Below are 11,401 nucleotides of genomic sequence, written 5' to 3' on the forward strand. Positions count from 1 at the left end.
CCCCCCCTTGCGAGTTTAACCCGCCCCTTCACCTGGCGGTGGGGGTGCACGCCCCTCCTGATTGGCATAAGACTGCGACCACCCCCTCCCTGCTGTAAGAACCACTGGACAATGAGCGCACTTCTAGTTTACACAGAACACCCAGAGTCTCTGGCCGAGCATTATGAGACACTTCCCCTCTTATTTGCATATTGCGCACCTGTAGAGTGGTCCCGCCCCTCACCTGGTTGGCTCATTTGCATGACCTCTTCAACCTTAGTTCCATAAAGCAGCCCCCATGGGCTTTTCTAACTACATCTTTCTCTCCCTTCTCGTTGTCTCCAACTCCTTCCCCTCTTCCACCGAGATCCGAGCAGCCCCGGGCACCCGTTTCCTATGGATCGCTTCTAACAACGGGATGTTTTTGCTTACTTTGCCGTAGTCCCGCCCCCTAAAGTCCCAGACCCTCTCTACTCTTCACCCAGCCAGCCTATGGGAGAGAAGCAAATCTGCCTCCTTTAACTCTTCTCCCTATACTCTTCCGCTCATTAACCCTGAACCCCTTATTTGAGACTCACTCTCTTTCCTGTGTCTATGAAGTCACTTTGGAGCTTGTGACCTCATAGGGATCCTAGAATTCCCTTTTCAATTTCTGCTTTTCCTCCGCGAAGGACTTGAGGCAGTTGCCAAAAGGAAATATATCTCCTAGCCGGGAGTGCTGGGCCTCTGGAGACTCCTCTTTCACGTTCCGCCCTCAGAATCCCTCTAATCATGCTGTCTGCAACCTAGTGTCTGTTGAAGGTGGCTGGTGGGGGGTTCTACTTTGACAGGTGAGTCAGGCCTCAGCTGCTCAGGAGGCAACCTATGACCTTGGGCTGGCATCTAGGGGTGGGGATCAGCAGAGGATTGCATTCCCCAGCTCCACCCTAGCCTAGGCTGGGGTGTGAGGAACCTCCTCCACTTCTTCTTATCTTCAAGGCCAGGGCTCTGGGGCTGGATGTAAGAGTGCATTTTTCTTCAAGCAGGTGACTGACCACCTGTAAACACTTAGGCTGGCCCAAGCACACATTCCCTCTACTGTTTTGGGGAGAACCTGTTTAAACCTCTTTGCTTTTCTTGTTCACTATGCTGTGAGTTCAGGAAATGGGTGAGCCCCACAAGCCATTCCTTCCCAGGCCCCCCTCCAACCCTCAAGCTCCAGATTGACCTCAGCAGCTGTGTGACACTTGCTGTCTGTTCCCTTTCCCCTCCCCGTTGCTTGTTTTTTGACAAAGACCAAATGTTATTCTGTACTTTCATGGGGCTCTATCTCAGTGAGTGGACTCCTGGGGAAAACTACCAAGAACTCCAGGGCCCCTCCCAACTTCTGCCCCCTCTCAGCTTCCTCCCCCAGCATTCCGGCTCAGGGTGCAGCTTGTGTAGTGAAGCGGGAAAATCCCAGCTTCCTTAGAACCCCTGTGTGCCCTTCTCGGTCCTTTCAGGGCCCGGTTCTAGACCAGGTAGGTTCCATCTCATCCAGATCTCTCTCTTCTGTCCCCTTTCCCCAAATGGAGTGCTCCTAGCCTGGTGTGGAAAGGGGAAGTGACAAAAACACAGAGTTGCCCTTACCCTGCCCTCCGCATCTCCTTGCTCTCTAACTCAGACAAACTGCTTCAGCAGTCTGCTGCCAAGTCATTCTGAACTCTCTCCTGCTGTTCATCTTCCCTGAATGTTTCCTATGCTTAGGTCCCTGAAACCCCATGGTCTGTTCCCTGGGCCAAATAGTCCTAAGGTGGGGGAGGAAGGGCTGTTCTAGCAAAGGAGAAGTGTCGCTCATTCTCTCATAGACCACATCCTGTGCCCCCTGGGCCCTGCCTCCTCCAGCCTGGGCTCCCTTCCGTTCCTAGCTTACCCCATCAGAACTTGGTCTCCACCCCCTTCATCCACATGCACACACACAAAATACATTTGTAGACACAGAGGAAGCAGGCAGGTGTTGAGTGCGGTTGGGAGAAACAGATGCTGTCCTCCCACCCTCTCCGGAACCGTCTTCTCTAGTGCTAGGTCTTCTGTCTGTGCACCGGGGCTGGAGCAGAGCAGGAAAGGGAGTGATTCTTGGGACATCAGGCTGTCCTCACCCTAGCAAACAGAGCCTACCAGAAACAACCTGATGGATAATTTCCACTTGATTTCCTGTCACAAGACTCATTTCCTTGGGGAATATGTCCTAGCTTCTCCACACTCCCTCTGCTTTTGCTCCCTCCCTGGTCCCCCTCACACCACCAGAGGGCCCTCAAAGAAGGTCTGTTGCCTGGGACTTCCCCAGCAGGCCTGGGCCCCTCCTCCCAGTGGAGACTGGGCTGGGCAAACAGACACTGACTTATATAGGTCTATGCAGCCAGTGTCTCCAGTCCAAAGGGCATCTCCAGTCCTGCCTCCTGGCACTGCCATGGCAAGATACTGCTTGAGATAGAGTGGGTAACAGCCCCTTCCCTCCTGTCACCTCCTCTTCCCCCTCTGTCCCCGTACTCCTTGACATGCTTGAGATAACATACAAAGGAGCCCGAACTCTTGAGGGCTGGGTCAGTCAGAGGGGAAGTAGAGGAAGGCCAGTGGCCTAGAAGAGGGTGAAAAGGAGGCCAACCCTGGGGCAGGGGAGCCTAGGGGGGAAGGACCTGAGGACACTGGCTCTCTGTTCATCTCAGCCTTCTCCCTTTGCCTCTCTGTCCTTGGGAGTATGGAACTTCATAGTCCTTTGGTTCTGGGGCTAGTGAAAAACAAACAAAAACTTGTATCCAGTGCTAGGGCCTTTCTTAATCTCTAAAACCAGGATATAGTGACCCCTGGTTCTCTGTGTGTTGAAAACAGATTGAGGTTGAAGGAGGACTCTGCTAGTAGTCCCCAGGTATTTTTCATATTCTCTCTCTGAGCTTTCCAGCCTGTCACTTTACCGTTTCTTTACTTTTTTGGTGCTGGGACTTGAACCCAAGGCCTTGTGTATGCTAGCCACATGCTTTACCATGCCTTAGCTCCCACCTTACTGTTTTCTTGGGACCATAATCCTCTCCTGTGACCTTTTGCCTTCTATCTCTCCTGGCATCTCAGAACATAAGGGACTGTAAGAGTTACAAAATCCAGCCACCCTTCCAGGAGAGCTCTTCATCTGGAGATTGGAAGATGGCATTCATGGTGTATCTCTATTCTGCCCCAAATCTGGGCTTCTCCAGCCTGGTGACCCTAAGGTCTTTGCCTTCCCTTTGCCTTTCTGGTCATGCTTGGTGTGTACTCCAGTTTTGCAGAAGGCTTTGTTGTCTCTCCAGAAGCCCAGGTTTATGGGCTTGATTCTTTAGGTCTTCTGGGGATGGAGAGCAGTATGTCTGATCCAGAGGACATTCAAAGTACCCCTGTGCAGGACTGGCCTTTCCACAGCTCTCCCCTGACACTTGATTTCCCCAGACCTGTCCCGGAACCGGTTTCCCGAGGTGCCTGAGGCAGCATGCCAGCTGGTGTCTCTGGAGGGCCTGAGCCTCTACCACAATTGCCTGAGATGCCTGAACCCAGCCTTGGGGAATCTCACAGCCCTTACCTACCTCAACCTCAGGTAGGGAGGCAGCTGGTCTTTATTGGCTTAAAGAACCAGTGCTTAGTACCCTGAATGACCCTTTCTGTCCCTGAAAAGTGGGCAGTGCTGGGATGCTGTGACTGGGGAGTGAGCCTGCTTCTTTTCTCCCTTCACAGTCGAAACCAGCTGTCATCGCTGCCACCATACATCTGCCAGCTGCCCTTGCGAGTGCTTATTGTCAGCAACAACAAGCTGGGAGCCCTGCCTCCCGACATTGGCACCTTGGGAAGCCTGCGACAGCTTGTGAGGATGGGAAACAGGGCTAGAAGAGGGACTGTAGAGCCAGGCACTAGAGATCTTTGGGGGAGAATCTGGGGAAAGCAGGAAGTATCTTTGAGGAAAGGCTTGGACTAAAGGCCAGTAGCCAGGAAAGACAAGAGGACAGTTTCTGATGATCCTAGTCTTATGACCCCTTCCCAGCTACTTTCTTGATTTCAGGATGTAAGCAGCAATGAGCTGCAATCCCTTCCTGTGGAGCTGTGTAGCCTTCGTTCCCTGCGGGATCTCAATGTTCGAAGGAATCAGCTCAGCACCCTGCCTGATGGTAAGGAAAATGAAGAATTGGATGAGGGGCATGAATGTGTGTGTGTTCGTCATCTCAGGCTGCTGCAACAAAGATACCATAGGCTGGGTGGCTTGTAAACAACAGAAACTTATTTCTCAGTTTGGAAGCTAGGAGACCAAGATCAGGGTACCCGTGTGGTCAGGTTCTGGTGAGAGCCCTCTTCTTATTGCCAAGTTTTCTGGGACTGCCAACTTTTAATTGTGGAAAGCAGGAAGGAGAACTGTCTGAGGTCTCTTTTATAAGAGCACTAATCCATTCTTGAGGGCTCTACCCTCATGACCTCCATTGCCACCCAGTGACCCACACCATTCATTTCAACATATGAATTTGGGGAAAACAAGCATTCAGTCTGAAATAATGCATCTACTTTGAAGAAGTCACAGGCAAGAAATGTTTGAAGAAGAATCATGTCTTAGTTGTACTGGGTTTTACAGTATTTAAAGCAAACTTTAAATGGTTTTATTTGCTATGTTCAAGCAACCCTCTGAGGCTGGTAAAGCATGGATTACAATCTCTGTTTTACAAATACGGGAATAGGCACAGAAAGGGGAGTAAGTGAGTGGGTTAGCTCCACGTAAAATCTCAAGGTTAGAAGGGGCCTTCACAGTCACCCAGTATCACCATTAACCCTACCTTGCTCTGCGCTTCCTCCCCAGGGCTCTGAATCAGAAGTCATGCTAAGCGGCCCCATTCTAGCCAGCTAATTGTGACACACCAACATTTGATAGCCTCTGCTTGGGAGAAGGCACACCTTCTTTTATTTGGCAGCACTGTTTTTGTGTGTGTGTGCGCGTGCGCTTCCTGCATTTTACATAAAAGGCAGGTAGATGTGAGAGCCAAATAGATGTGGGTGATGTGATTAAGATCTGGGTCAACAATCAAGGGCTTAATGGTTTAATGGGGAAATTCATAGAGAACCATTAGAGCAGGATGCTGAGCCCTGGGAGCTAGAGGGGTGGCAGGGCTCTGCTTGGGAAACCTGAGGAGGACTTCTCCCCAGAGGCTCTGGCATAGCATAAACTGACCTTGGAAGGAGAATTCTCCATCCTTTATCCATGCAGAGGAACCACCATGTGCAAGGGTTGGAGATGGGAAGGAGCATCCTCCAGCAGGGAAGTGGTTGCAGTTAGAAGGGCAAGCCAGGCCAAGGCAGGAAGGGTATGAACTTGGTTTTGAAGAACAAGAGGGGAGTCAGATGATTATTCATTTTCTTTGCCTTCCCCACCCTTTCCTGTACCTTCTCTCTTTCTTATAAGTCAGTAGGCATCTTGAACCATATTCTGTTTCTGTAGCAAAATATCTGAAACCAAGTAATTTGTGAAGAACAGCAGTTTAGACAGGTGCACTGTTGCATGACTATAATCCCAGTAACTTGGGATGCTGAGGCAGGAGGATCACAAGTTAGAACTCAGCCTCAGTAATTTAGTGAGACCCTCAGTAACTTGGTGAGACTCTCTATCAAAAAAATAAAAAGGACTGGGGATGCAGCTCAGTGGTAAAAGCACCCCTATGTTCAATCTCCAGTACCTACTCTGCCCTTAAAAAAAAAGAATAACAGTTTTTGGCCCATGGTTCTAGAGGTTGGGAAGTCCAAGAGCAGAGCACCAGCATCTGCTCAGCAACTGGCAAGGCTCTTGTGCTGCATCACGTGGCAAGACAGCAAGCAAGCCAGAGAGAACGTGCTTTTATAACAAAACCACTCCCTCAATAACCCATTAATCCATTAATCCATCAATGGATTAGTCCATTCATGAGGACAGAGCTCCCATGACCTAGTCACCTCCCGCAGGTTCTATCTCTAAACACCATTACATATGAATTTGGAGATTAGTTTCCAACTCATGAAATTTAGGGGACACATTCAACCCATAGCAGTAGGTGTACAAATAAACATTTGTTCAGGGCTTTCCCTGGGCCATAAAAAGAGATCCAAGCAAAATGCCTTGGGAACACACAGAAAGAGCAATGAATTCCATGACCCTGAGGTGTCTAGAAAGATTCATGGACCCTTAAGGTGAACCTTGAAAGATACATAGACTTGGAAGATGGAGTTGCATGTTTATTCCCAGCTGAGTGTAGAGGATGTGGAAAGGCCCAGAAACTGAGAATCCAGATGGGCGGGCAGCAAAGTGGGAAATGGGAGTGCAGGGGGATCATGAAAGCCTTGGTCACGCTGGGATAGGGGCTGTGCTTTTCTATTCTGTGTCTAGGGCTGCCACAAATCCAGACTCTGTATTTTTGAGAAATAACAAAAGTCACCCTCTCTGTGGACAGACTGAGCCTTGCCCAAGGTGCAGGTCCTGGCTAGCACAGGGAGATGAGGCTGCAGCCAGTGGGTGCTCTTGGGGAGGGCACAGCTCAGGCAGCCTCAGTAGTCCTGACTGCATGGCACAGGAAGATTTTGAGCAGTGGGCATCACTGTTTGACTCATGTCTTATGCTGATCACTTGAGAATGAGGGATCAGTTGCAGTATTGATAGACAGGTGAGGGCTGGGCGGGAACTCAAGTCTAGATAAGCCTTGTAGGGACCAGATGTGAATAAGAAGAGGACCAGGAAGATTGCTTCTGGGGACTGACCTGAGCCAGCTAGGGCAGAAGCTGTGATGGAGTCAGGGGTGACCAACCCACCAGAACAGAGGGTGAGGAAGGGAGCACAAGGTCCCAGGCTCGGGTCTGCTCCTGACTCTTCCCTCACCCACCCCCAGAGCTGGGGGACCTTCCTCTGGTCCGCCTGGATTTCTCCTGTAACCGTGTCTCCCACATCCCGGTCTCCTTCTGCCGCCTCAGGCACCTGCAGGTCATTCTGTTGGACAGCAACCCCCTGCAATGCCCGCCTGCTCAGGTGAGGTGCTGGGTGGACCCTGGGGACAGGGATGAAGTTAGGCAGGAGTGGGGCCGTTACTGTGGTACCTTTGGTAGCCAGATCTGGAAAGCTGCTTGTCCCCCTCACCCTCCTTCCTGCGCCTCCTTACGCAGATCTGCCTGAAGGGGAAGCTTCACATCTTTAAGTACTTATCAACAGAGGCTGCGCGTCGTGGGGCTGCCCTGGGGGACCTGGTCCCTTCCCGCCCCCCAAGTTTTAGTCCCTGGTAAGTCCCAGTGGGAAGGAAGGAAGCCCTTGCATTTTCATGCCCCCTCCTGGCCCCAGAGACCCCCTCATTTCCTGTAGGAGGATGTGGGTGCTGTCAGCATGGGGCTGACCAGGTCTCCCTGGCTGGCCCCAGCCCTGCTGAGGATTTATTCCCGGGACGGCGGTACGATGGTGGGCTGGACTCAGGCTTCCACAGCGTCGACAGCGGCAGCAAGAGGTGGTCTGGTAATGAGGTAAGGCTCTTTTCCAAGGGTGATTGGTGGTGGCAGCCCTGGGAGAGAACCTCTGCACTGGGGGGCATTTTGCCTCGTACCTCTGGTTCTCAGAGTGACAGGCAGTGGCTAGAGCTCTTCCTTCCCTCTGCCCACCATCCCAGACCCTACTCTCAGTCCCTCACAAGACCCCCTGTGAATCCCCAGCACTGCAGAGAGCCCACCTCCCAAATGTGCTTCTGCCTTTACAGTCAACAGATGAATTTTCAGAGCTGTCATTCCGGATCTCAGAGCTGGCCCGGGAACCTCGGGCCCCCAAAGAACGGAGAGAAGATGGCTCTGGTGAGTAGTGGAGTGGGGCCAGGGAGGCACAGGGAGGACGAGGGCCCAAAGGCCCCCATCTGCTTGCTGACTGATGTTTTCTTCCCCTCCAGCTGATGGAGACCCAGAGCAGGTTGACTTCATTGATAGCCATGTCCCTGGAGAAGATGAAGAGCGAGGTGCTGCTGAGGTGAGGACCAGTCATGCCCCTCCTCCAGGAGGGGAGCTGGAGGGAGGGAGGTGGTGCAGTCTCTGGGGACCAGGGATTCCTTCATCTTTACTGTGTTCTCTCTTTAGGAACAGCGGCCACCTGAATTAAGCCCTGCGGCAGGGGACGGGGAGAGGGCACTGAGCAGCAGGTAGCCCAGCTCCTAGCCCACATTGCCCTATATTGCAGTCCCTGGGCCCCTCCCCTTTCCCTGACTGTCAGTATTTCTTTCTTGCTTTGTCTTCATCCTTAGGCGGGAGGAACCGGCAGGGGAGGAACGGCGGCGCCCTGACACTTTGCAGTTGTGGCAGGAGCGTGAACGGCGGCAGCAGCAGCAACAGCAGCAGCAACAGCAGAGTGGGGGGTGGGGGGCCCCCAGGAAGGACAGGTGTGGGTTTAGGACAGACTGGAGCTATTGCTGGACAGTGGGTCTGGGACTGGGTGGACACAGGCACCTCCCGAGCTGCTCTGCCCCTCAGGTCCGTGGGGTGCCTGGCACAGCTGACTCCCCCCTCTATCTTCTTCCAGTTTCCTGAAGCTGGGGATCAGGGCTGCTGGGGGAGGTGCTGCTGCCTCATTCACTCAGGCTACCTACAAGTAGGTTTCGTCCCTGTGACCTCTGCCCACAAACCTTTTCCTTGATCCTCCCTTTTAATTCCCTTTCTGTTTCTCAGTGGGCTGCCTAAGTCTAATACTATACAACCACAACTGGGAACTTCAGGGGGGCAGGGAGTCCCTGTGCCTGCCCCTCCCCCCCAGGAGTCCCTGCCTATGACTGGACCAGGTAGGACAGAGACTTTGGGAAGAGATGGGGGTGATTGGGACCTGGTGTCCTGAGGGAAGAGTGGGACACTGAGGGGATGTCTTTCTCATCTGTCCTTCTCCCTGACTTTGGCCCCCAGCGACAGCACCTGTTCCCCGGCCACTGGGCTCCATTCAGAGACCAAACAGTTTCCTCTTCCGTTCCTCCTCTCAGAGTGGTTCAGGTGGGTCTCCCCATTCTCCCCAGTACTGCCTACCTTCAGCAAGCCCTGACCATGAGACTAGTGCCACACACTGGTCTGCAAGCTTTCTGGGTCTGTTGTCCCTTTGTGTTGAAAATCCCACAAGCAGAGAGACAAGAAGTGTGAGTGCCGGACACTGACAGCTGGCTACAGTCAATGGTGTGTGTAGTGGAGACAGCCCATGCCTTCCTCTTCTTCTTAGGCCCATCCTCCCCGGACTCTGTTTTGAGACCTCGGCCAGCACCCCAGGTTCCAGATGAGAAGGAATTAATGTCTCAAGTGCGCCAGGTAAGCAGAGGTAGAACCTTCAGGGGCTGGGCCTGGGCTCAGCATGGTGCCTCCTCCAGCTTCTTCCCTCCCTCAACACCCTTTCTCACCCTGGCCCTCCTGTGAGGTAGAAGAGGGGAACTTGTGCATTCCCTATTGACTGACCCCATCTGCTTCTCTCTCCCTTACTCCCAGGTCCTTGAGTCACGGCTGCAGCAGCCCTTGCCTGAGGACCTGGGCGAGGCTCTGGCCAATGGGGTCATCCTCTGTCAGCTGGCCAATCAGCTACGGCCTCGCTCTGTGCCCTTCATTCATGTACCCTCACCTGCTGTGGTCAGTTGGGGTGCAGGGAGGAAATAGGGGATGGGTCAGGGACTTCTGAGGCCTCTCCCTTACTCTCTTTTCTTTCTTTACCCATCCTCAGCCAAAGCTCAGTGCCCTCAAGTCTCGGAAGAATGTGGAGAGTTTCTTAGAAGCCTGTCGAAAAATGGGGGTACCTGAGGTATGTATGGGGGCTATTGTCTGCTGTAGAGGGTGGCAGTATCCTGGGCTCAGCTGGTCACATTGCATGGATGGCAGGGTTCTGTTCACAGGGGTGTCTGCTCCTAGAGGAAGCATATCACATGCCACCACCCGCACGTCTCCCAGCCCTGCATGTCTGCATGTTGGCATGGCTCTGGCCTTGGCATGTGAGGGCAGGGGTGGGAAGGACTGGCTGCTGCTGCTGACATCTGTCCTTTGTCCTTGTCCATCTGCCCTACCTTCCCTTCCCAGGCTGACCTGTGCTCGCCCTCGGATCTCCTCCAGGGCACCACCCAGGGGCTGTGGACCACATTAGAGGCTGTGAAGCGGGTGGGGGGCAAGGCCCCCCCGCCTGTCTGGCCCCCCTCTGGTCTGGGTGGCTTCGTCTTCTTCTACGTCGTCCTCATGCTGCTGCTCTGTGTCGTCTACACCTGGCTCCTGGGTTCCTAGGACTGAAGTCACCCCCCATTTCTATTTATAAGACTCCTGTTCAACCCTATCCCCACCAGTGGTGCCTTCAGCCCCTACCAAAGACACTAGTGTATCCCCCTCACAAACACTGACCTCAGAGGCCCCACTCTGGTGTCCCCAGAGCTGGGCCCCCTGCCTCTGGGCCCCCTCCTGTAGCCCCTCACTCACTACCCCTCACCCTCAGTGCTGATGGTGCCTTCCTGTCCTTTTCCCACCCAGCCAGGCCCCACCTTCTGACCCCCCACCCCCGGAGGGGCGGGAGCTTGGTTCTTCCTTCCCCTCCTTTCTTCTCCCCCCCCACTGGCTGCTATGGGGGGCTAAATTATCTCTATTTTGTAGAGAGAACTCTATATTTGTAGCGGATGTGGGGGCCCAGGCTGGGTCCCTGGCTCTGTGTATAAACTGTACAGACTGTGGCTGCCTGTGTGTTTGCATCTGCTCCTCCTGTGGCCAGGCCCAGTCCTGGTGGGGCCCCTTGGGCTCCATGTGCGAGCTTGCCTGTGCCAGCATTTGCCTCTGGAAATGACAGGTCTCCCCTGCCCCCTGAACCTTGGTCCTGTATGTTACCTCCTTTTTGTTACCTGCTGACAGCTTTCATGTGCATCATTTGTCCCCAAGCTGTGGACAGTGTCTACCAGGATGTCCCCGACCTTCACCTCTTAACACCTTGCCCGGGACAGGGAACCTGAGTGGAGGGGGTACCAGGGGGAAATTAACCTGGGCCCCTCCCCCCAGGAGTCCCTGTGCCAGCCCCACCACATCCTGGAAGAGGAGGCGGCCCCTGGAAGGGGTCTCCCCCACATCGCTGCTGTCCTCCACGCACTGCTGGAACGGCCTTAGGGGTGGAGGTAGGGGTGCAGGGCCACCTGACCCCGGAACCGAAGACCTCACTAAAAAGGATTTGGTGAGGGTGGCCTCCGGCCTGACCCTGGGCCTGGGGCTCCCCTCTGCCCTGGAGCCTCCTGCAGCTGAGGGTCTGGATGGAAGACCCGACATGATGTTGTGAGCGCAATAAAGAGAAGCTGGAAGCCCCCTAGGTTGGCCCTCAGGTGTGAGTGTGTCTGTCAGGGAGCGGCGGGAACTTGGACGCCCTTCTCCGCAGGGCACGCGGGGCCTGATGTGCCCTCCTGAGCGCGCCCATGCGGGGCCCGGGGCGGGT

The 11,401-nt window shown here is 53.9% G+C and overlaps 1 protein-coding gene across 1 annotated transcript; it reads left to right on the forward strand.

Moving 5' to 3' along the window:
* The first annotated feature begins 3,319 nt into the window (after positions 1–3,319).
* Lrch4 (leucine rich repeats and calponin homology domain containing 4) lies at positions 3,320–11,278 on the forward strand. The gene is made up of 18 exons (XM_015491492.2): positions 3,320–3,329; positions 3,415–3,559; positions 3,697–3,823; positions 4,019–4,124; positions 6,852–6,988; positions 7,123–7,235; positions 7,371–7,470; positions 7,701–7,791; positions 7,884–7,960; positions 8,068–8,129; positions 8,232–8,366; positions 8,507–8,575; positions 8,653–8,762; positions 8,881–8,964; positions 9,185–9,270; positions 9,445–9,582; positions 9,674–9,751; positions 10,024–11,278. The coding sequence occupies exons 1-18, from the start codon at positions 3,320–3,322 to the stop codon at positions 10,219–10,221; spliced, it is 1,866 nt and encodes a 621-aa protein (XP_015346978.2). The 3' UTR covers positions 10,222–11,278.
* Positions 11,279–11,401: the final 123 nt, after the last annotated feature.

The sequence above is a fragment of the Marmota marmota genome, unplaced genomic scaffold (genome assembly GCF_001458135.2).
Source record: "Marmota marmota marmota unplaced genomic scaffold, marMar, whole genome shotgun sequence".
Classification (NCBI taxonomy): domain Eukaryota; kingdom Metazoa; phylum Chordata; class Mammalia; order Rodentia; family Sciuridae; genus Marmota; species Marmota marmota.

Coding starts and splice junctions, on each gene's coding strand:
- Lrch4 (XM_015491492.2), top strand. Junction 8,763..8,880: donor CCTGCCTATGACTGGACCAG/GTAGGACAGAGA, acceptor TTTGGCCCCCAG/CGACAGCACCTGTTCCCCGG. Junction 9,752..10,023: donor GAAAAATGGGGGTACCTGAG/GTATGTATGGGG, acceptor TTCCCTTCCCAG/GCTGACCTGTGCTCGCCCTC.